This window comes from Aquila chrysaetos, chromosome 5 (assembly GCF_900496995.4).
Source record: "Aquila chrysaetos chrysaetos chromosome 5, bAquChr1.4, whole genome shotgun sequence".
Classification (NCBI taxonomy): Eukaryota; Metazoa; Chordata; class Aves; order Accipitriformes; family Accipitridae; genus Aquila; species Aquila chrysaetos.
Window position 1 is genome coordinate 41,053,564 of NC_044008.1, and position 18,765 is coordinate 41,072,328.

The 18,765-nt window shown below is 52.0% G+C and overlaps 2 protein-coding genes across 5 annotated transcripts in view; one reads left to right on the forward strand and one right to left on the reverse strand.

Annotated features, from left to right (window-relative positions):
* Positions 1-1,110: 1,110 nt before the first annotated feature.
* ISL2 (ISL LIM homeobox 2) lies at positions 1,111-4,132 on the reverse strand. The gene is made up of 6 exons (XM_030013441.1): positions 3,959-4,132; positions 2,700-2,889; positions 2,205-2,473; positions 1,799-2,082; positions 1,511-1,681; positions 1,111-1,342 (listed from the first exon to the last, which is right to left on the reverse strand). The coding sequence occupies exons 1-6, from the start codon at positions 4,014-4,016 to the stop codon at positions 1,226-1,228; spliced, it is 1,089 nt and encodes a 362-aa protein (XP_029869301.1). The 5' UTR covers positions 4,017-4,132; the 3' UTR covers positions 1,111-1,225.
* Positions 3,524-18,765, forward strand: part of ETFA (electron transfer flavoprotein subunit alpha) — a 43,812-nt gene continuing 28,570 nt past the window's right edge. Inside the window, exon 1 of one of the 4 annotated variants that reach the window (XM_030013439.2) lies at positions 3,524-3,649. In XM_030013439.2, the coding sequence (XP_029869299.1) occupies positions 3,590-3,649 (60 nt within the window). In that variant the 5' untranslated portion in view covers positions 3,524-3,589. Of the gene's footprint in view, positions 3,650-5,443; positions 5,855-8,782; positions 8,993-13,653; positions 13,753-18,765 lie in introns of those variants that run through there. The other 3 variants (XM_030013438.2, XM_030013437.2, XM_030013440.2) reach the window with 3 other exon arrangements.

Below are 18,765 nucleotides of genomic sequence, written 5' to 3' on the forward strand. Positions count from 1 at the left end.
GGAGCCGGCCCTGAGCGCATTCCCGCCCGGGTAACGGGGAAGGAGCGGGAGCCGGGGCGGCCCCCGCCGCGCTCCTTCCCAGGTGATGCCAAAGGCAGATAAGGAGCCGCCGCCTTCGTCTAGACTCGGGGATGAATACACGCGAGGGGACGGCTGGCCTCGCCGCCGCCGGGGAGGAGGCGAGGCGGCCCCGCACCGCGGCAGGTGCGGGCACGACCCGGCCGGGCCCCGGGGGCCGCTCCGAAAGGGAAACCTGCGCTCCGCCTCCCCGGCTATAAATAAGCGGCCCCGGTCGGGAAAGCCGATTAGCGCGGTGCGGGGGGAGGTCGTCCCGACCCGCACCCCAGCCCGCACCCCGACCCGCACCCCGACCCGACCCGCTCCGCGACCCGACCCGGCCGGCAGCGCGGCTCCGCGCACGGGGAGCCCCTCCGCCGCCCCTCCGCTCCCTTTTTTTTCGTTTCAATCCTTGCCTTTTCTTTTTTCTCTTTTTTTTATTAAGTCCAAAATATTTAATCCCACTATTCAACCGCTGACTCTGACAATAAATAACAATAACTTACTTTTGTTCGTTAAAGGCTCAAACAATCCGTCCTCCGTCCATTGATAACTTAACATTATTAGTACTGGTTTTCCCGTTAAAAAGTCTCGTTTCCGTGTCCCGTTTTTCCAGCGATCGTGCGGGGCCGGGCGCCGCGGCCCGGGAGAGGCATCGGCGTGAGATGAGGCTGGACGGCGCGGCTCGGCGGAGGGAGGGCCAGGCCGGCTCCGCGGCCGCGGGAAGGCGCGCACGCCGGGGGAGTCTCTCCCCCTTTTTTGTATTCTCTTTTTTTTTTTTTTTTTCCTTTCCTTTTCCCTTCCAAAAAGGGAAGAAAAGCCGTCCTCGGCACAAGCGGCGGGCGAGGCAGCCTGTCACCGTGCCGGGCTCCAGCGGGCAAATCCGCGTTTCTTTGGGGAAAAGAAACATCGAAATCCGCAGGGAAAAAAAACCCAAAACAACGAAATAACCAGGGCGGGGGCTCTCTCTCCGGTCTGGTGAAGGCGGCGAGGATCCCGGTGCTTTTTTGGCCGTCAGTAACATATTTTTTGTTTGTTTTTAAATAAGAATAATTAAAAAACAAAGGCGTTTGTCCGGCGCTCTGGGAGCGGCCCGGGGCCGGGTGTCTCATGCAGGGAGCGCAGGCATGCGGAAGTCCCGCGGCGGCGGGCGGCCGGCCGGGCCGCCTCACGTCTCGGCCGGGCTGGGCACCATGCTGTTGGGGGTGTCGGGGAGCTGGGAGGACAGCGAAGTCACGTCGCTGCCGGAGGAGGTGCCCAAGGAGCCGGACTCGGAGAAGGAGACCTGGGGGGGGGGGGATCGGAGCGGCGGCGGTGAGGGCCCGGCGCGGTCGGCCCCCGTCCCGTCCCGTCCCCCTCCCGCAACGCCGGGGCCTGCCCGCGACCCGACGGGGGGGTCCGGGCCAGGCCCGGCCCGGCCCGGTCCGGTCCGGCGCGGTGCGGGACGGCTCACCAGCTGCTGGAAGGCGGCGGGTTGCTCCAGGTCGCTCTGCAGGGCGAACTCGCTGAGCGCCTTCCAGGGCGGCTGGTAGGTCTGGACCTCCACGGCGCTGCCCTGCACGGCACTCTCGTGGCGGATGGGGCTGCCGGCCACCAGCGGCGTCCCGGTGAGGCCCTGCAGGCTCTGCGGGCACACGGGCCTTCAGCGCGGCTGCCGCCCGAGCCCGACCACCCCACCAGCCCCCGCCGCCGCCGCCGCCACCTCCTCCCTCCCCGGCGGGGCGGGCGGGCGGGCGCTCACCGTCTTGTCGCTGTGCTGCTGCTGCTGGAGCTGCTTCATGAGGATGGACTTCTTCTTGTCCTTGCAGCGCTTGTTCTGGAACCAGACGCGGATGACGCGGGGGCTGAGCCCCGTCATCTCCACCAGCTGCTCCTTCATCAGGGCGTCGGGGCGCGGGTTGGCGGCGTAGCAGGTCCGCAGCGTGTGCAGCTGCTTCTCGTTCAGCACCGTCCTCACGCGGGTGGTCTTCTCCGCCGCCTTGTGCGCCGGCGGCCGCGGGGCGGGCGGCCGCCCGGGCACCGGCTCTGCGGCGGGCGGGGAGGGCGCTCACCGTCAGCGCCGCCCGCCCGCCCACAGCACCCCCCCTCCTCCGCCCCCCCCCCCCCCCACCTCCCCGCCGCCCGCTCCGAGACGGGGAAGCCGGTACCTGCCAGGTGGGCGGCGGGCGGTGGCAGCGCCGGGCTGCGCGGGCCGCGGGCGGCGGCGGCGGCGGTGGAGCCGTCGGGGGTCGGCCCGTGGTCGGCGCGGCAGAGCAGGTCGCGCTCCCGCAGGCAGAACTGGTCGCCGGGCAGGAGCTGGCGGCCGCAGGCGGCGCAGCGAAAGCACTCCAGGTGGTAGACGTGGTCGCGGGCGCGCATCACCAGGTCGCTGCTGCTGAAGGCCGCCCGGCACTGGGCGCACTTGATGCCGAAGAGCCTGCGGGGAGGCGACGCGCCGTCAGGGCCCGCGGCCGCGCCGTCGGGGCGGCTCCGGCGGCCGAGAGTCAGCTCGTCGTTTGGGGAAAATTCGGGGGGGCGGGAGGGAGGGCTTAAGGGGCTTTTGTGCTTTTTCGGGGTTTGGTTATTTGGGGGTTTGTTTTGGGTTTTGGTTTTTGGTTGTTTGTTTTTTTTTTTTTAACGAGCGTCGGCGCGTTCGGGGTCACCTGCTGTAATCCCGCTTGCAGTAGGCCTTGCCGTCGCGCAGGAAGCATGTGCAGGTCTCGTCCAGGGGCTGCCCGCACTCGGCGCACTTGAGGCAGGCGACGTGCCACTCCAGATCCGGCGACACCCGCAGCAGGAAGGGGTCCTGGATGCGGCCCCCGCAGCCCGCGCACAGGGCCAGCCCCGGCCGCCCTGCCGGGAGCGAGCGGGACACGGTCAGGGGCAGCGACGTGCAAGAGCAGAAGCGCCAGGAATTAGGGAAAACCACTTTTTAAATAAAAACAACTTTTCTTCCTTTTGACTTATTCTTTTTTTTTTTTTTTTCAAAAATAGGAAGAAAGAAGAAATAAAGACAGAAACACGGAGAGAAGGAAAGGACGGAAACACAAAAGGAGAGAAATAAATACAGCCAGAAACTAAAAAAAAAAAAAAAAAAAAAACAAAACCACAAAAACCCAGAAACTTGATCGAGGGAAATAAATGCAGAAAGACCGAGACATAAAAGTAGAATTTCGGAAAAGGAAATAAAAGCAGAAACACAGAAACACTAAAACAGAAGCTGAGGAAAAAGTTAAAGGAAGAAAAAGAAATAAAAACGGAATGACGGAAAGAGAAACAAAACCCGCGAAAACCCAGAAAGACACAGTTAAAACGGGAACACGGACAAATGAAAACAGCAAGAGACAAGGAATCGGAGAGACGGAAAGAGCAATAAACCCAAACAAAAACAGAAGAACAGAAAGAGAAAGAAATAAATGAAAACGGAAAGAGAAATTTAAAAAAAAAGGAAGACAAACCGAAACACGGAAAGAGAGAAAGAAAGAAAAACGGTAACGCGGGCAGGGAAAGAGGGAAGGAAAGAAAGACAACGCAGAGGCAAGGGGAGAAACAAATGGAAACGGCAGAAAGACACCAGATCGGCAGCGCGGAGAGCCGAAAGGACAGGCATTCGGTAAGGAAAGGAGCCGGCGGGGCCGGGGAGCGCCGGGCACCAACGGGAATAGCGGCGCCGGAGATGCCACGGGCCGAGCCCGCAGCCTCCCGCGCCCGCCGCGGTGCCGCAGCCCTTCCCGGCGCTGTCACCGCGCCCGCGGGTCCGGGGCGGCACGGCACGGCACGGCACGGCACGGGGGCCGCCAGCCCGCCCGACGGCAGTCGGCGGCGGGGACCTCGGCGTCCCGCAGCGTCCCGCCGCTCCCTCCCTCCCTCCCTCCCTCCCTCCCGCCCCGGCGCCGCGTTGCGCTGCGCTGCGCTCACTTACTCTTGGAGGGCTCCCCCATGGCGCCCGGGAGCGGCCGCGGGAGGAGGATGTCCACCATGCGGGCGGCCCCCCTGCGCACCGGCCGCGATGCGGGATGCGGGATGCGGCGCCGCCGCTCCACCACTACCCGCGCCGCGCGGGGCGGGGGCCGCGCCCGCCCCCCCGGGCCCGCCCCGCCGGGCCGCGCCGTGATGTCAGCGCGCACCGGCCGCCGGAGGGGCGGGAGGGGGGAGCGGGGGGGGGGGGGGGGGGCGGCGCTGACCTCACCGCGCGGCCCCCAGAGGCGATTGGCGGCCGCGGGGAGGGCGCCCGCGGATTGGCCGTGGTGAACAATGGGCGCGCGGCGGGGCGCGGAGAGGTGCGGAGCGGAGCGGAGCGGAGGAGCGCGGGACTCCCCACGCCGCCCCGCGCGGAACCCGGCTTGGCGTGACCCGACGGCGGCTCGGACGGGGCGGGTAGCCCTGAGCGCCGCGGGAGAAGCTCCTCCGCGGGGGCGGGGGGTGCGCGACTCAGCGCCCTGCGCCCCGGGAGGCCGCGGCACCCATCCGGCAGCCGCGGCCGCCCGCGGGACCCTCCGGCCGCCTGGCCGGCAGCCCCGGCCCTCTACGCGGAGGGGACGGCGGCATCGGCAGCCCGAGGAGATGGAGATTCATTTTAGCTGCCCCCCCCCCCCCGTTTTCCCTGTTATTTCCCTTGACTTTTACTATGCCTTTTATTTTCTCCTTCTTTTGTTTCCCTTTTTTCTGTTCTTTCCCCTCTCCTCCGCCTTTTATTTCGTTGTCCCTTTTCCCTGCGTTTCGGCGTGCCGCAGGCAGGTGCCCGCGGACGGACGCGGCGGGACAGTCGCCGGCGCTGCGCGGAGGCGCATCCCCGCGGCAGACGGGAAGGGGGCTCCGCGGAGGACGCCGGCTCGAAGCTGCGCGCCCGCGGAGCCGTTCCCCGCTGGGCGGGGGGCGGTGCGCGGGACGGCCGCCCCGACGGACCCGAACGGGACCGCCGGCATCGTCGGGGCGGCCGTCCCGGGCAGCAGCCGCGCGATGAGTCGAAATTAGAGGGAAAAATAGTATTTTACCGCGTTTTCATGCACCTGATCCCGTGCTGCGCCTGCAGCTGAACCTCTCCTGTTGCTTTTTTATCCCTTCTATTCATTTTTCCTCCCTCTTTCCCCCCAGTCTCCAAGGGCTTCCTGTGCATTAGCAGAAAAATAGGGAGAGTGCTTCAGCGGCCTTTGACTCGGTTTTAAATTCCCAAAGACTTCGCAGCACGGCGGCACGAGTAGCTCAAAAGGTCCGTGAAAGCTTATACGTGCTGGAATTGAGATTGCTGCTGTCGTGGGGCTTCGGTCCTGCCCCTCCCCTCCATGCAATCACCTTCTTAATTTTACACACGGAATTTGACAGGCGTAGACCAACCTGTACGGCTTGGGAAGGACATGGTGGCTTTAAATTTTGGCTCAGGAAGGGCAGGCTGTGCTCCTTTTGCTCGGAGGAGGGAGGCAGGATGGGTTTTCCAGCTGAAGCACTTGTTTTTTGTAGGAGTCGGGCACCCTGTAGGTACGAAACCCCAGAAGCTGCTGCGCCTTTGAGGACCCCAAATGTCGAAAGCAAACATTTAAATTTGCACAAGAGTCGAGGGGAGAAGCAGGATGGCGTTTGGGGTGCCCACTTCAGCAGGGGGATGTGTCGCCAGGGGATTTTGGCATCCCTGCCCACCCCTGCATGTGCGACGGTGCAGAGGTGCGGTGTGGCAATGACGTCCTCGGGGCACGGCGAGCCCCCCGTGTCCCCTGCCTGCGTGGCAGTGGCAGGGTGGCCGTGGCGCCTGCCGGGGTTTGTGGTCCGACCGCTGCCTGCCGTGAGCGTGGCTCGTTTGCCAGCGGCCGAGCTGAGCTGGGAGGTGAGCGATGCGAAGGGCATTGGAAAAGTTTGGCTGGCTCTTCAAAGCGGGGTGACCCCGTGGGACGGGTGACAGGAACCTCCACAGCGCTGCCATGGCCGTGGGGCGGCACGGGGTGTCCTGCCCATGCCTGGCAGGAAAGGGGGTGCAGAAGGATGACTTCAGTCTGAGCCGGAATCCACGGAGTCCTGAGTGAGTCAGTATCTGCATGTGTTAACAATAAAATGCAAAAATAAAATGTCAGAGTGATAGGAGAATGAGACACGTCTAAGAATACAGCAGCTTGGCAGGGATGCTCTATGTTGCATCACCCTTTTCTCACTCGAGGGCAGGGTCCTCCCTGCTCTCCCAAACCTCCCATCAGCTTAGAAATAGGAAAGGTTACAGCTGAGCCAGCCAAACTTTTCCAAACCGGCGCAACGCTGTGCTGCAGGCACACCTGTGTGAGTACAGAGCGGTGTGTTGACACCAGGCAGGTTTGGTGGGACTGGACTGGCTTTGTGACCGGGCAGGTAGGAACGGGGTGGGCATTGCTGCATGGGCAGCTTAGTAGAAAACCCCAAAAAAGGACTTGCCAGGGAAATGCCGAAAGCCCTGAACCTCCTCTAGGTGATGTATGAAAAACTTTAAAATGACAACAGGTAATGCCAAGAGGCATAAAACCAGCCCGATACCACCACGTTTTACAAACAGGTTAATTGTTGGTTCATCTGAGGTGGGGGTAAGGGAAAGCACATCATAAAACCATAGAATAATTCGGGTCAGGAGCGACCTCTGGAAAAACCGCTTTCAGGTCGCTTGGAACTGCTGGAAGCATTTGCTAGTCAAAACCAAATGCAGTCTCTCCTGACACACCGATTACTCCCTGCTCTCCTTCACCCAGCATCCAGAGTTTCCAATCGCTTTCGGGGTAATTCCGGTCGGGTTTGGTGTGATTGCTGGCAGGGGCTGCCTGGCCACGGGGTGAGGCTGGCTAACAGCGCTTCCCACTCTCTACGGAGCAACTCTTTGATTTTTGCTCCCAAATAGAAATACAAGTTCCCTCTAGAAAGGGGAAACGGTAACAATTTTTTTGTTTGCAGCAGATTGCAAAGGCAGTAAATGCTGATTCTTTCAGAGCCAGCCATGGATTAAGTCCATTATAAAATTAAAACAGATGGAACACAATTTCACTTACATTACAAAAAGGACAGGAACCATCTGCAATAAGATTTAGCATTGCAAAGCTATTGTTATCATGTTACCATTAAAACCTTTGATGAAGGCTTTTCTTTTCTTTCATAAACTTGTTCACATGAAACAAATGTTTTATTTATCCATCTTCCTGAGATAATCATATTTTATTTAAAAAGATGACATCTCTCAAAAAAACAGCTCTTAGTTCTAACAGAACATATGAAAATAAAGAAATGTTGTAAAACTCCAACATCAAACCGTTGGGGGCTTCAGTGGGGAGCTGGTAGCAAAAGGAGAAAAGTCCCTGTCCATTTTTCCTTTAAAAAACATTTCCTTCTGTTTTGGGACAATGTCTGATACTGAAAATAGATAATTAATGAGATAATGGGATACTGCATGTCACCTCCTGTCCAATGGGATTATCTGATGGCTAATTATGGACAGATTGTGATTAATGTGATTATGGATTGGATATTAATCTGATTCTGGATTGATCTAGTTATGTTTTAGTCTGCTCCAAATGGTTAATTGGATCTGAGATAATAGAAATGCAGCTTGCACCAGATTTTGCCACATCAGTTGATGAAGTATCTTTTGATCTGGGTGGGTTGCGAACAATAAATTATTTACAGCTGTTGAGAAAATGACTCTTCCTTAGAATGTAGTCATTCATTTTATTTTTGAGAGCCTTTGAAAACAAAATCAATATCCTTTTTAAAAGGAGATGTTGACAAAAGAAAGGCACGTACATAACTCACAAACAAATGTGACGAAATTAAACAGTGGTTAACCCGGTGGCCTAATGTCTGGTGATGCATTTGAATTGCTATGTGGAGCTTTGGGCTCAATTCTTCTGAGACCAGCAGGGGTTGGGAGCATTGCAGGGGAAGAGGGCCCAGCTCTGGGGAAAGTGGTATTGCACAAGAGCTACTGCCAGCCCTGCTATTGATTAAGAATCAGCCATGGTAAAATGGCAAAGGGACCCCTTGCCATTTTTCCCCCCTCCGGATAAGAAGGATTCAGAAAGTTCATGGGCGTAGAAAGGACTCATTGGCCCATCTCATCTGGTCTCCTTCATACCAGACCATGCAATTGGACCCAGTATTATTATTTTTTCCCCTCGCAGTGAGCCTGTTAATTTATGGTTGACCTCAGTCATGTCTCCCAGAGATGCATCTGGTCTCGATGTAGCCTGCCAGTGTGGGAGAGGCTGCCCCACTCCCTGCGAAGCCATCCTGCTTGTTAACTACTTTCACTGAAATGGCAAATTAAGTGTATATTTTAGGTTCAACCCCTAGGCACTGGATCTCATTATGCCATTATCTGCGGGATTAAAGGCAACGGGTAAGTTGTAGCATCTTAGACTTCGTGACAGGGCAAGTGGGAGGTGCATTAGCCTTCATCGCCGGCTGGCATAAGCGGCAGGTAACTTCACCAGAAGGTGCTCCTCTCTCACAGGCTTTGCAATAAAAGTATCAAAAATGAAGCAGGTCCCAAACCGCTGAAAACAGAGGCCTATCGCAGCTGTTGCGCTTAGCACTGAAGTGTTATTCACTGAGCTGAAACTGAAGGAAAAAAGGAAAAAGCAACTTTCCCTGAAGTGCTTGCAGGCATGGAAAGGGCTGTTCCCCTGGGGTGATTTCACGCGCTGGCTGTCCCTGCCTATGCAGGAATGGCTTGGGCTGGCACGAGCGGGAATACAGTGGCATCTGGATTCCTCTCCAGCAGCGTAATGGGCAGAAAAAGCAGCTACCTGTTTAAAAAATAATGCTGCTGTTAACCCGGCAGAGAATTTTACACGCATCTCCCATTAGCGACAAGGCGAGCTGCGCGCCGGAGAAGGGCGGCAGGTCGCCGAACGCCCATCGCAGGTGTCTGCTCTGGGAGGGGAGCAGAGCTCTCCCCGCTTCCCTTGTCCGCACAAACCACCGGACTCTTGGACAGGACACGCTGCCTTCTAAGGTAACTCGAGCCTTTGCTTCCACGAGGTTATGAAAGTCCCTTTTTGCCTGTGACCTCAGCAGAAGGGGCTTCTTTAACTCCTCTGGTGATCTCTTTCTCTAGGAACATGCAGCAAATGTGATGTCATGTTGCTCCCTGACTCCCTCATTACTTGATCGGCACATGCAAATGATCGGCAAGTGAGAGGAGTTTATAAGAAAGGGAAAACACCTGTCTGTGGTGGTTTTGTAGGCTCAGTATCAGTAGGAGGGTTGTCCCTGCTACGGGGTGGTTTTGGGGAGCTCTGTCCTCCACTTTGGAAATGGGGCTCATGGCATTGTCCCCTTCCAGAGGGCTGCTGTAAGGCCTCATGAAAGACTAGCTGCTGATCTGAGACACACAGGTGAGTGGTTGTAAGATGATCTGGGCAGAGCATTAAGCACACCTGTGGTGGTGTTTTACTATAAAGGAACTCAAATGTCAGACACGTTGAGATGTGTTTTTGTGCCAGTGAGGAGGAGGAGCGGAGAGCAGGGCCCCGGGGAGATGGGGGTCCATGTCGTGCAGAGGGTCCCATGTTCGTGGCTGCTGGGAAGGGGTGAGTGCAGGGGGACGGGCAATGTTCCGGGGTGGCTGAACCACTCGGTTCACGCAAGCTCGCAGCGCTTGGGCGCAAAACAGTTCGGCAGCAGAGATCTCTGCTGCTGCCGCTTCCGAGGTGGGTTTTTGTCCCGTCCTTCCTTGCTGCCGCCCATCCGGTGCTGGGCCGCGGGTCCTGCCCTTTGGCTCGGAGAGCCCCGCTGAGCCGTAAGCAGGTTGCAGTTGCTTTAACGTTATTGGATTTTGACAGATTAGGAGGCGAATCCTTTCGTGTGTTGGGGAAGCTTCCCAAATGAAGCTCTTTTAATTTATCTGAGTCAGCTATCCCCAGGGTGACTGCAGGAGTAGTAAGTAAGGATGACCTGTGACAGAGGGGATCGTCATAGCCGTAATAAAAAAATTCCTGTCCTCCACCAAATCCCTTAGTCATGAGGCTGTATTAGCTGGATTCCATATGTTTTAATTAGGAATTATGTATTTTAAGGGAACCAATCCGATTCTAGTGGAGACATGATTACATATTTGTAATGGTTCTCATATCGTTTGGCTTTTGTAGAAATAACCAGTACAGGTACCTGCTCTTGCTTGCAACCATATTTGTAAAAGTTTGAGTAATCTGTGTTAATGATTTTTTTTTTTTTTCTTCCCCCTCTCCCCCTCCCAACAGTGTGAAAAAATGTAATTCCCTTTCCAATGCAGAAATTGGGTCAGCAGATCCTAATGAAATAATCCTGGATAACAATGCACCATACAATGATCTGCTTCCACTAATTAATGATTAATTTTTCTTTTAAAATACAGAGTACTATCCTCTGCCTGCAGTGGACAGTGACTCTACCGTCAGTGGCACCTGTTTGTTGCATGTTTTACCATTTTTATTATTGTCATGCCCTAGGTGGGAAGGTCGAATAGAAGAAAGCTTTTTGCCACAGTTCAGCTAATATGGATCATGCTGATATAATTCCTACCTAATTACAGTTATAAGCTCCTAAAACACTGGCCATAAGTGATAAAGACTTCCTTTGTGCTTCAGGGTGTAATCCGCATCAAGCCAGTTTCAATAAGGATTATGTGCATCTGAAGTGTTAGTGAGGTTTTGAATCAAAATTATAAACAGAAAACATAATAAAAAGCCTGTCATGTCTCTGGATTGGCGACACTACACCTTGAAATCTGACCTAAAGGGTGGTGATATCACTTGCTCATGAAAATACAATGTATGCTATTAAGCCAGATACGTAGTGAAAGGATCAATTTATTGTGAGCTATGATGCAATTAGGTCAATTTTGATAGTAGCTCACTTTTGTTTTGGTCTGAGGTATTAAAAAACAAACTCGGATGAGATGGGTTTGTCTCTTTGGGGGCTTTGGGGTTTTTAGGTGTACATGTGTTGTTTCTTTTTATTAAAGATTTTATCCCCATGAGATGTGCATGTTGGAAGCTCAGTTTTGGAGCTTCAAATAGGATTACGAAATTGCGTGCCACGCTTTTAATGAGCAAAACACCTTAATTAACAAGATATAATGGCCAAATTAAGGATGCGCAGGATGTTCTTATTTTGTATCCTTATTTTGCTTTTGTTGTTCCTTCTGTTGGATTACCTAGGGTGCAGATAGGGATTTCTACACTGTATAAAACTTCACATCTCTAAAGAGTTATGCTGCACCTTAACCATCTCTCAAACTGGCGGTAAAGAGCAGCTTCAATTATCTATCCTCTTCTCAAACCCATCTCAGGGACTTGTGACTTCAGCAAAATCCTCCTTCCCCTCATCTTCAAAAAAACAATTTTTTTTTTTTTTTACCCGGTCATTTGCTCAATTCAGGAGATGCAACAGGCAGCCCCAAATATCAGCCTCTGTATCGGAAATAGTGTGGCCAGCAGGAGCAGGGAGGTGATCGTTCCCCTGTACTCGGCACTGGTGAGGCCGCACCTCGAGTCCTGTGTTCAGTTTTGGGCCCCTCACTGCAGGACAGACATTGAGGTGCTGAGCGTGTCCAGAGAAGGGCAACCAAGCTGGTGAAAGGTCTAGAGCACAAGTCTTACGAGGAGCGGCTGAGGGAACTGGGGTTGTTCAGTCTGGAGAAAAGGAGGCTGAGGGGAGACCTTATCGCTCTCTGCAACTACCTGAAGGGGGGGTGTAGCGAGGTGGGTGCTGGTCTCTTCTGTCAGGTGGCTGGAGATAGGACGAGAGCAAACGGCCTCAAGTTGCGGCAAGGGAGATTTCGGTTAGATATTAGGAAAAATTTCTTTACTGAGAGGGCTGTCAGACATTGGAATAGGCTGCCCAGGGAAGCGGTTGAGTCACCATCCCTGGAGGTATTAAAAAAGCGAGTAGACGGGGTACTCCAGAACATGGTTTAGTGGGCACGGATGATGGTTGGACTCGATGATCTTGAAGGTCTTTTCCAACCTAAATGATTCTATGACTCTAAATACTCATTCTGTTCTCTTCATTTTTTGGGACTGGCTGAAGGGTGGAGCCAGGCCTGGGCAGAAGTTAGACCAGCCCTGGAGCTACTTTAATGCATATAATCAGGCACAGGCCCTGAAGGAGGTTTGCCACCTCCTTCAGCTCTTCTCTCTGCAGCCGTCCCTCGGGGCTTGGGGAGTTCAGGTAGTGCTTTGAGGCCAGGAAGCTGGAATGTGCAGTACAGCTGCTTTTCTTCTATTATAGAAGCATTTGAGACAAAGTAAATTGTCCCTTCAGATGCTTGCATTGGTGGACCTGGTTAGCTTTTGCTGTATAGCAGTAGTACTTTTTGGCGTCTGATGTGAAAATCATGTGGCAGAAGAAATTTTAAAGGAGATCCTGTGCCAAGGCTGTGGCAAAGCTGAAGAGCCCTTTTGATCAATTTGCCTTTTGCTTTTCTACGGGGCACCTCAGAAATGCAGAACGAATCACTGACGTGCTGCAGATCACTGCTTATTCTAGGAAGAACGGTCCAGTGGCCATAGTTGTTCAAGGTTTGGTTAGTTGTTGGTTGGTTTTTTTTTTCTCTCTAAACCACTTCAGGATAGGAAGGAGGAAACTGCATTTGTGGCTCGCTATCTAGTGATTTCTGGAATGGGAAGTCAGTCGGGAACATCCCAAATCCATGTGTGCTTGGGGCTCCTGGGCTGGCAGACAGGTTAGTCCAGTGTGGTGGCTCCTGCCAGCTTCTCCAGGACACGAGGTTTTCAGAGCGTGACAGCACATATTTTAGCAGCGAATTTGGCCTGAAACTTTGCTTCATTGATTTTTAAATTCCTCTCCTTGCCACCTGGAAAAGAAATCTGGAGGCATGGAAAAAACAGAGAGTCCCAGCTTGGCCCCTGGCACACCCTGGTGCCGTGGAAGGGGCAGACACAAAATGTCTCGCCTTGGTTCTGAGACATCAGAATAATAATAATAATAAAAAAATCTATAAAATATGCAGAGCAAATGAGCTATTCTCCAATGCCGTTGCAGGGGCGAGGCAGCTGTAAATCTGTCCTGGTGAGGGTACGCGCCCCGGGCTGGCGTTACCTGACCGGACTGTGAAGCTGTCAGACCGGACAGCTGGTGGGTTGTGGCATTTGGGAAGCGCCGGGACTTCTGGCCTCTCCTGTGAGCCACCCGCTCCTTCCCCACCTTACCTCCTTTGCTCCCGCTGCGTGTCTAATGCCGTGGGGAGCTGGTGGGGGGGGGGGGGGGATCTGGCAACTTGTGGGCAGCCCTGGAGATGTCCGCAGGGTCGGGGCTGGGAGCCTGCCCGTGGCCCCCCGGACTTCTGCTGGTTCCACAGCCGCAAATGAAGACTTTTTCCCTGCCTTTTTCTTCGCGAGGCACGTTTTTATTGGCTTGGGGATAGGGTCTGGTCTGGAGCATAGGCGTTTGCGTGCCTAACTCCGCTTCCTGTTGTTTTCTTCTCTTTAAAGGGCTTTAACTCTTCGCGGAAACAGTGCGGGGGGGGGGGGGGCGGAGGGGAAGGGAGACGGCTCGCGCGCGCCCCGCCAACGGTCCCGCACCCGCCGCGCCAACCGCCACCGCGCCGCGAGGGGGGGGGGGGGGGGAGCGCTTTCTGCCGCTACCCATTGGCCCGCCGCTCCGGCCAATGAGGCGGCGGGGCGGGGGGGGGGGCCCGCGGCTCTCGCGAGAGCGGCGCGGGGCCGTGGCGGCGGAACCATGTTGCGGGCGGTCGCGGCGCAGCGGCGGGCGGTGAGTGCGGGGCGGGCGGGAAGCGCGCGGCGCCCCTTCGGCCGCGGCCGTGGCCGTGTGTTTGTGTGCGCGCGCGCGTCCGCTCCGGCGTGGCGACCGGCCGCGGGGTGCTGAGGGGTCGGTTGCCTTCCCTCCGCCCCGGCCGTGTGGGCCCGTGCCCAGTGGGGCAGAGGTGGGGCGGGGCGGGGCCGAGCTCCGCCGTCGGCCCGCCCGGCGGTGGTGGCCGATGGGGGTGTGCGGGGAGGGGGGGGGGCGAGCAGCAGGCGCCGCCGGGGCCGAACTCCTCCGCTGGACTCCGCTTCTCTCCCGCAGCGTGGCTGTTAACAGTAAAGTTTCTGAGTGGATGCCGGGTGTGCAAGAAGCCCACCCCAGCGCGCAGTGCAGGCGAGGGTTGAGGATTGTTGTCCTCTGTGAAGAGCTAACGTAGCCATAAGGGAGGTCTTAAATTTCTCGGAGTGCTCGCTCTCATCCACCCTCGTACAGGACTGGGTGAGGAACGGGGGTACTTTCCTTACGGCTGAAGAGACTCTTGCAGCTGGTTATTGCAAACTCTGAGAACCTTAGAAAGCCGTACGTGGCTCAAGGAGAGGCTTTCTGGGGTTTTGAGAGGTTAATACAGTGTTTCTCAGTCACACGAACACAGCTGTGCAGAACTGTGATTGCTTTAACTGTCACAACCTGCAGACAAAGCTAATGTGAAACACTTGTTGCTTTTCCGTGTTGACCTTCATATTGTGCAGCTGGGAGGACTGCTGGGCTTTTGGAGGCCATTTGCTGCTTGATGTGTCACGGTGGCTATGTTACCAAATTTAACGAGTAGGTGAGCTCAAGGTTAATGGAGTAGATGATTCATGAAATGTCCCTGAATATCTGTTCGGTCCTGTAGTGTGCACTACAAGACATTCCCTCCACTAGAACTGTGTGTAAGTAGCCCTTCTAAAAGAGCTTTAAATCTCGCAAGTTTCTTCTTGAGCTCTCCAAGGCTTTACAGGTATTGCAGTTCTGTACAGCTCTAAAATAGGAATTATGGACATATTAATCGGTTTCAGGTATTAAGAATGGCTTAAAAAAAGAGCAAAGGTAGACCAGGACATACATGATTTAGTTAATCTAAAAATTACAACTGTTGTAATCATTGATGTCTTTCAGTTATTGTTAGGCTGTAGGCTTTGCAAAGCAAAGGTCTTGATCTCTAGAACTCCTAGAATGTATGGTACAGCTATGTAAATTATACTTTCATGATCACTGCACAGTTCAGTTTCATGTCCTGGAAACATGTGGTCAGCTCCTTGTTTTTCAGCCATATGCATCTAAACTCATAAATTTATGAAATAAAGTCAATAGAACATTGTGCGCATCTTCAGTGTGTGGGTAACAATGTAGTCTGCAAAAGAGGCACAGCAAACTGCAGTTTGGCACTGCTGACGCTCATGCACTTCAAGAATGAATAAAGTCTAGAGAAAAACAGGATGCGAGAGACCTGTAAAGTATGAGCAACGAGGAAAGGTTGGAGTTGCATAACTTAAAGATGGGAGGTCTGAGGAGGAATATGAGACTGCAAATACACAAAAAATTGGTGCAGAGGTGGGAATAAGCCGTTTCACCAGTCCATGGATGATAAACTAATAACAGTTGGCTTAAATTGCAAGAAAGCTATTTAAGATAGCTACAAAGAGTTAAGATGGACATTAAGAAATCCTTTCTAGCTCAAAGGATAGTAAGTTTTTGGAATAGCTTGCCTAGGAGTCTTCATCAGCAATAAGCTATATGATATGTTGGAAATAAGAGATATGGTGGCTTAGCATCTGATGGAGGAGAGCTTTGTATGAGCTCTTGAAGTCCCTACCAAACTTGTAATGGTAGGAAATTGTGATCATCAGGATTGTCTTGCGGACTTAGTTAAGGAGTATTTTGAGGTCACACATTCCTACCTTTATAAAACAACAAACAGATAATGTATTCCCTTAACATTCTCTGATTATCGTTTTTATCAGATAAGCAAGTGTCTGCCTTTTTGCCTATTCACAGTGTTGTTTTTTTTTTTTCTTTTTTTCTTCTTACATGACATTACACAGCAGTTCGGGGGCCAAGCTGATTGTAGGTGGGTATAATACCATGCCTTTAATTTTGTATCCAGTTGTTATTCAACCTGTTTTGAAGTTAGAATTTATCCTAAGGATATTCATGAAGGGCAAGCAGTGTTAGTCTTGACTGTTTCAAGTCATAGATGAATCTCTTAGTCTCCCTCACTTCTAGCTCCACTCTCCCTCAAAAAACCCCCAGCAACAGGGTGAAAGAGTGAAGGACATTGTGGCTCTCTGTTTCTTAAGAAAACTGTTTTGCTTTGTATAATATTTCAGGGTTCTGCTGTTGTTTTAAAGGTCCAAACAGAATAAAAGTTGCATTTGTTTCTGCAATATTGGGGGGAGTGAGCGCAAGAGATGCTTTAGAGTTGGCTTAAACAAAGTAATAGGCATGTGCTTATGAAGCTGTTGGAGATCTTCAGGTGAAAGTGGTCTTAACGGTCAGATTTTCTTTCTCACTTTGTAGTGTAGTATTTTACTGTATAATAGGTTTTGAATAAAGTGAAATGTCACTTGCATAATTTTTAGTGATATTGAGCAAATACTCTTATTTTGTCTTTACAGTGTTTTGGGGGGACCCAGTATTCACAGTTATTGAGTCTTTGAGTTCCTGTTGATTTCAGAGCTTTCAATTTCCTGATGTTTCTGAAAATGGTGGATTTTATTTCGGTCATATATATCTCACAATGCATGTCTGGGTTTCTTTTTTTTAGCCTGAGAGAATTCAGATAAATGGGTTTAACAGCCTGAAACACACCTTACTCTGGAAGTACTGGGCTACATTTGTAGTCTTAGGGAATGCTCTGTATCTATCCTTCAATTGTCATTGATAAGCTCAGTCTAATAACTTTCAAAATGTATTCATTTATCTTGAGTTTACTTTTAGTAGTGTCTATATTTCAGAACAGCTTTATTGCTTTGATTTTTATTAGTGGTTTGCATGGGATATATCTGGAAAAGTTTATTCTGTATTACAGCTTTCTGTTGCTGCTTCAATTCCTTTGTAATTTTAAGTCTTTATTGTGATTCCTAAATAAATACTTTTTGGAAGTTTTTTCTTTATTTCTTTTGCTGTTCTTTGCTGCAGTTATAGCTCCTTTTCAGTGCAGGTGCCTTTAGTGTTGTTTCTCTGGTTAGCGTTCCCTGGAGTTAAATAGCTGTCTCTTAGACCTCTTCTGTAGCCAGATCTGTACAGAGGTTCTAGGAGAAGTATAAGCTTTTTTTCTAGAGCTTCCTCCTCTCCTTGAGCTTCCCAAATGTTTTTTTCTTCTTTTTAAGTTTTGCAGCTACAAGTCTGTCTATTAATAGAATTAGGCATTGTTTTGTTGTATAGGAAAGTAGCCATTATCTTTAGTAATACCTCAATTCCTAGTTCCTGGAGTCAGGTCTTGGGAATTTTGCCCAGTGATAATGGGTCTCTATGAGATACATCCTTCCTACTAAGGAGTTTTAAAATTTTAATTTCTGGCCCTTTTGCTTTTACAGCTAAGAAAATCAGCTGTAGAGATACCTTTGTGGGCCCGGTTGTTAGGTACTTTTTGCCTTGTGAATTGCTATTTCGGTTTAGTTCCTGAAAGGTGCAGTAGTTCCTCTGAAGAGGTTGGGAGGCAAACTTCAGTTTCCTGGGTGAAGTTTCTAACAGCCTGTTTCATACTCATGCATATTGGGAGCATGGGGCCACGTACAGTACACCTGCTGGAGCATTTCTTATGTTTCCTGGGAAGACTTTTTGGCCACCCCACCTTTTGTTCCCGTCTGCCACATATCTTTCTTACAGAGCCGATTTCATAATTCCTGCATTACAATGAGTGTCCTTGGAACAGGCTGCAGGCAGTTAGCTATCGACTGTTGACTGTAGAGGGCATTGATACCAGTCTGCTCACCAGTTTCGCCAAGCAGCGAGCGAAGATTTACAACACTTTTGTCTGGGATTTTCCAGCTGTGTTAATACCTATGTTTTGTAGCATATAAGCAGCAAATCTGTATTTAAGAAATGCTGGGCCTGCTTGTGTGCTGTTAAGGTGACCTGCCTATGTGCTGAAAGACCAACGTCCGTTCAGTTTGCATTGGTGTTGCTGTGAAGAACAGATCACCTGTGCGTATGAATGAGTACTTTGGATGTATGGGGTGTTGGCCTCATGTGTGGGTTTATCTGTGCACCTGTACTGGGCATGTCCAGATTTCTAACACTTGGCTGGGACAGTAGCAGTGAGTAGTCTAGAAAAGTCTGAAGTCTAGAAATTCATATACTATGTTCAAATTTTTCACATTCTGCTTGGAAAACATTGCTGGGTTTCTCAGGTGGGGAACAAAAAGATGCTTTGGGGAAACTTGAGATGATAGATTCAGCGAATGCTTTGGCACTTTGCAAGCGGGTTAGTTGATGTATACTGCACGTCTAGGTTAATCTTACCAACTTTTAGACATCTGGAAGTCAGAGGCCAGGTTTGCTCTACCATAAATGCTGGGGAGGCGGGTGTGTGTGTTGGAAAATCCAGACAGTTTTCCTTCATAAATGTTTATTTTAGTATAAACTGAATCAATGTCTGGAGTTTTCACCAGAGAGGAAATGTAGATGTTTCTGCTGTAGAGGGAGCATAGGTGCCTAGCTTCAATTTATATCTAAACCTAGGTGAAATAAATTTCCAGTTCTACTGGTTGCTGGCAGATGAGTTCATAATCTTCTGGTATGCTTGAGAAGCCACTTGATTGTCCAAGTTTGTAGCATGTCTAACTGTAAGCGATTTCTTTGGATAGCCTGATTTTTTCCAGAGCTTGGTTTTCACCAGGAACCTTCTATGGCACAAGCGCTGAGTGCTGTTCCCTCTCAAAGCATTGTTTTCAATAGTTTGGTGGTTCTGTGTGTCTTACTTCTTGTGCTTTATTATCCTTGCTGTCAGCTGGTTAGGTTTATACTCAACCTTCCTAT

Coding starts and splice junctions, on each gene's coding strand:
- ISL2 (XM_030013441.1), bottom strand. CDS start 4,016: ATGGTGGACATCCTCCTCCCGCGGCCGCTCCCGGGCGCCATGGGGGAG. Junction 2,890..3,958: donor CATGGGGGAGCCCTCCAAGA/GTAAGTGAGCGC, acceptor CGCTCCCGGCAG/GGCGGCCGGGGCTGGCCCTG. Junction 2,083..2,204: donor GCCCGCCGCCCACCTGGCAG/GTACCGGCTTCC, acceptor CGCCCGCCGCAG/AGCCGGTGCCCGGGCGGCCG.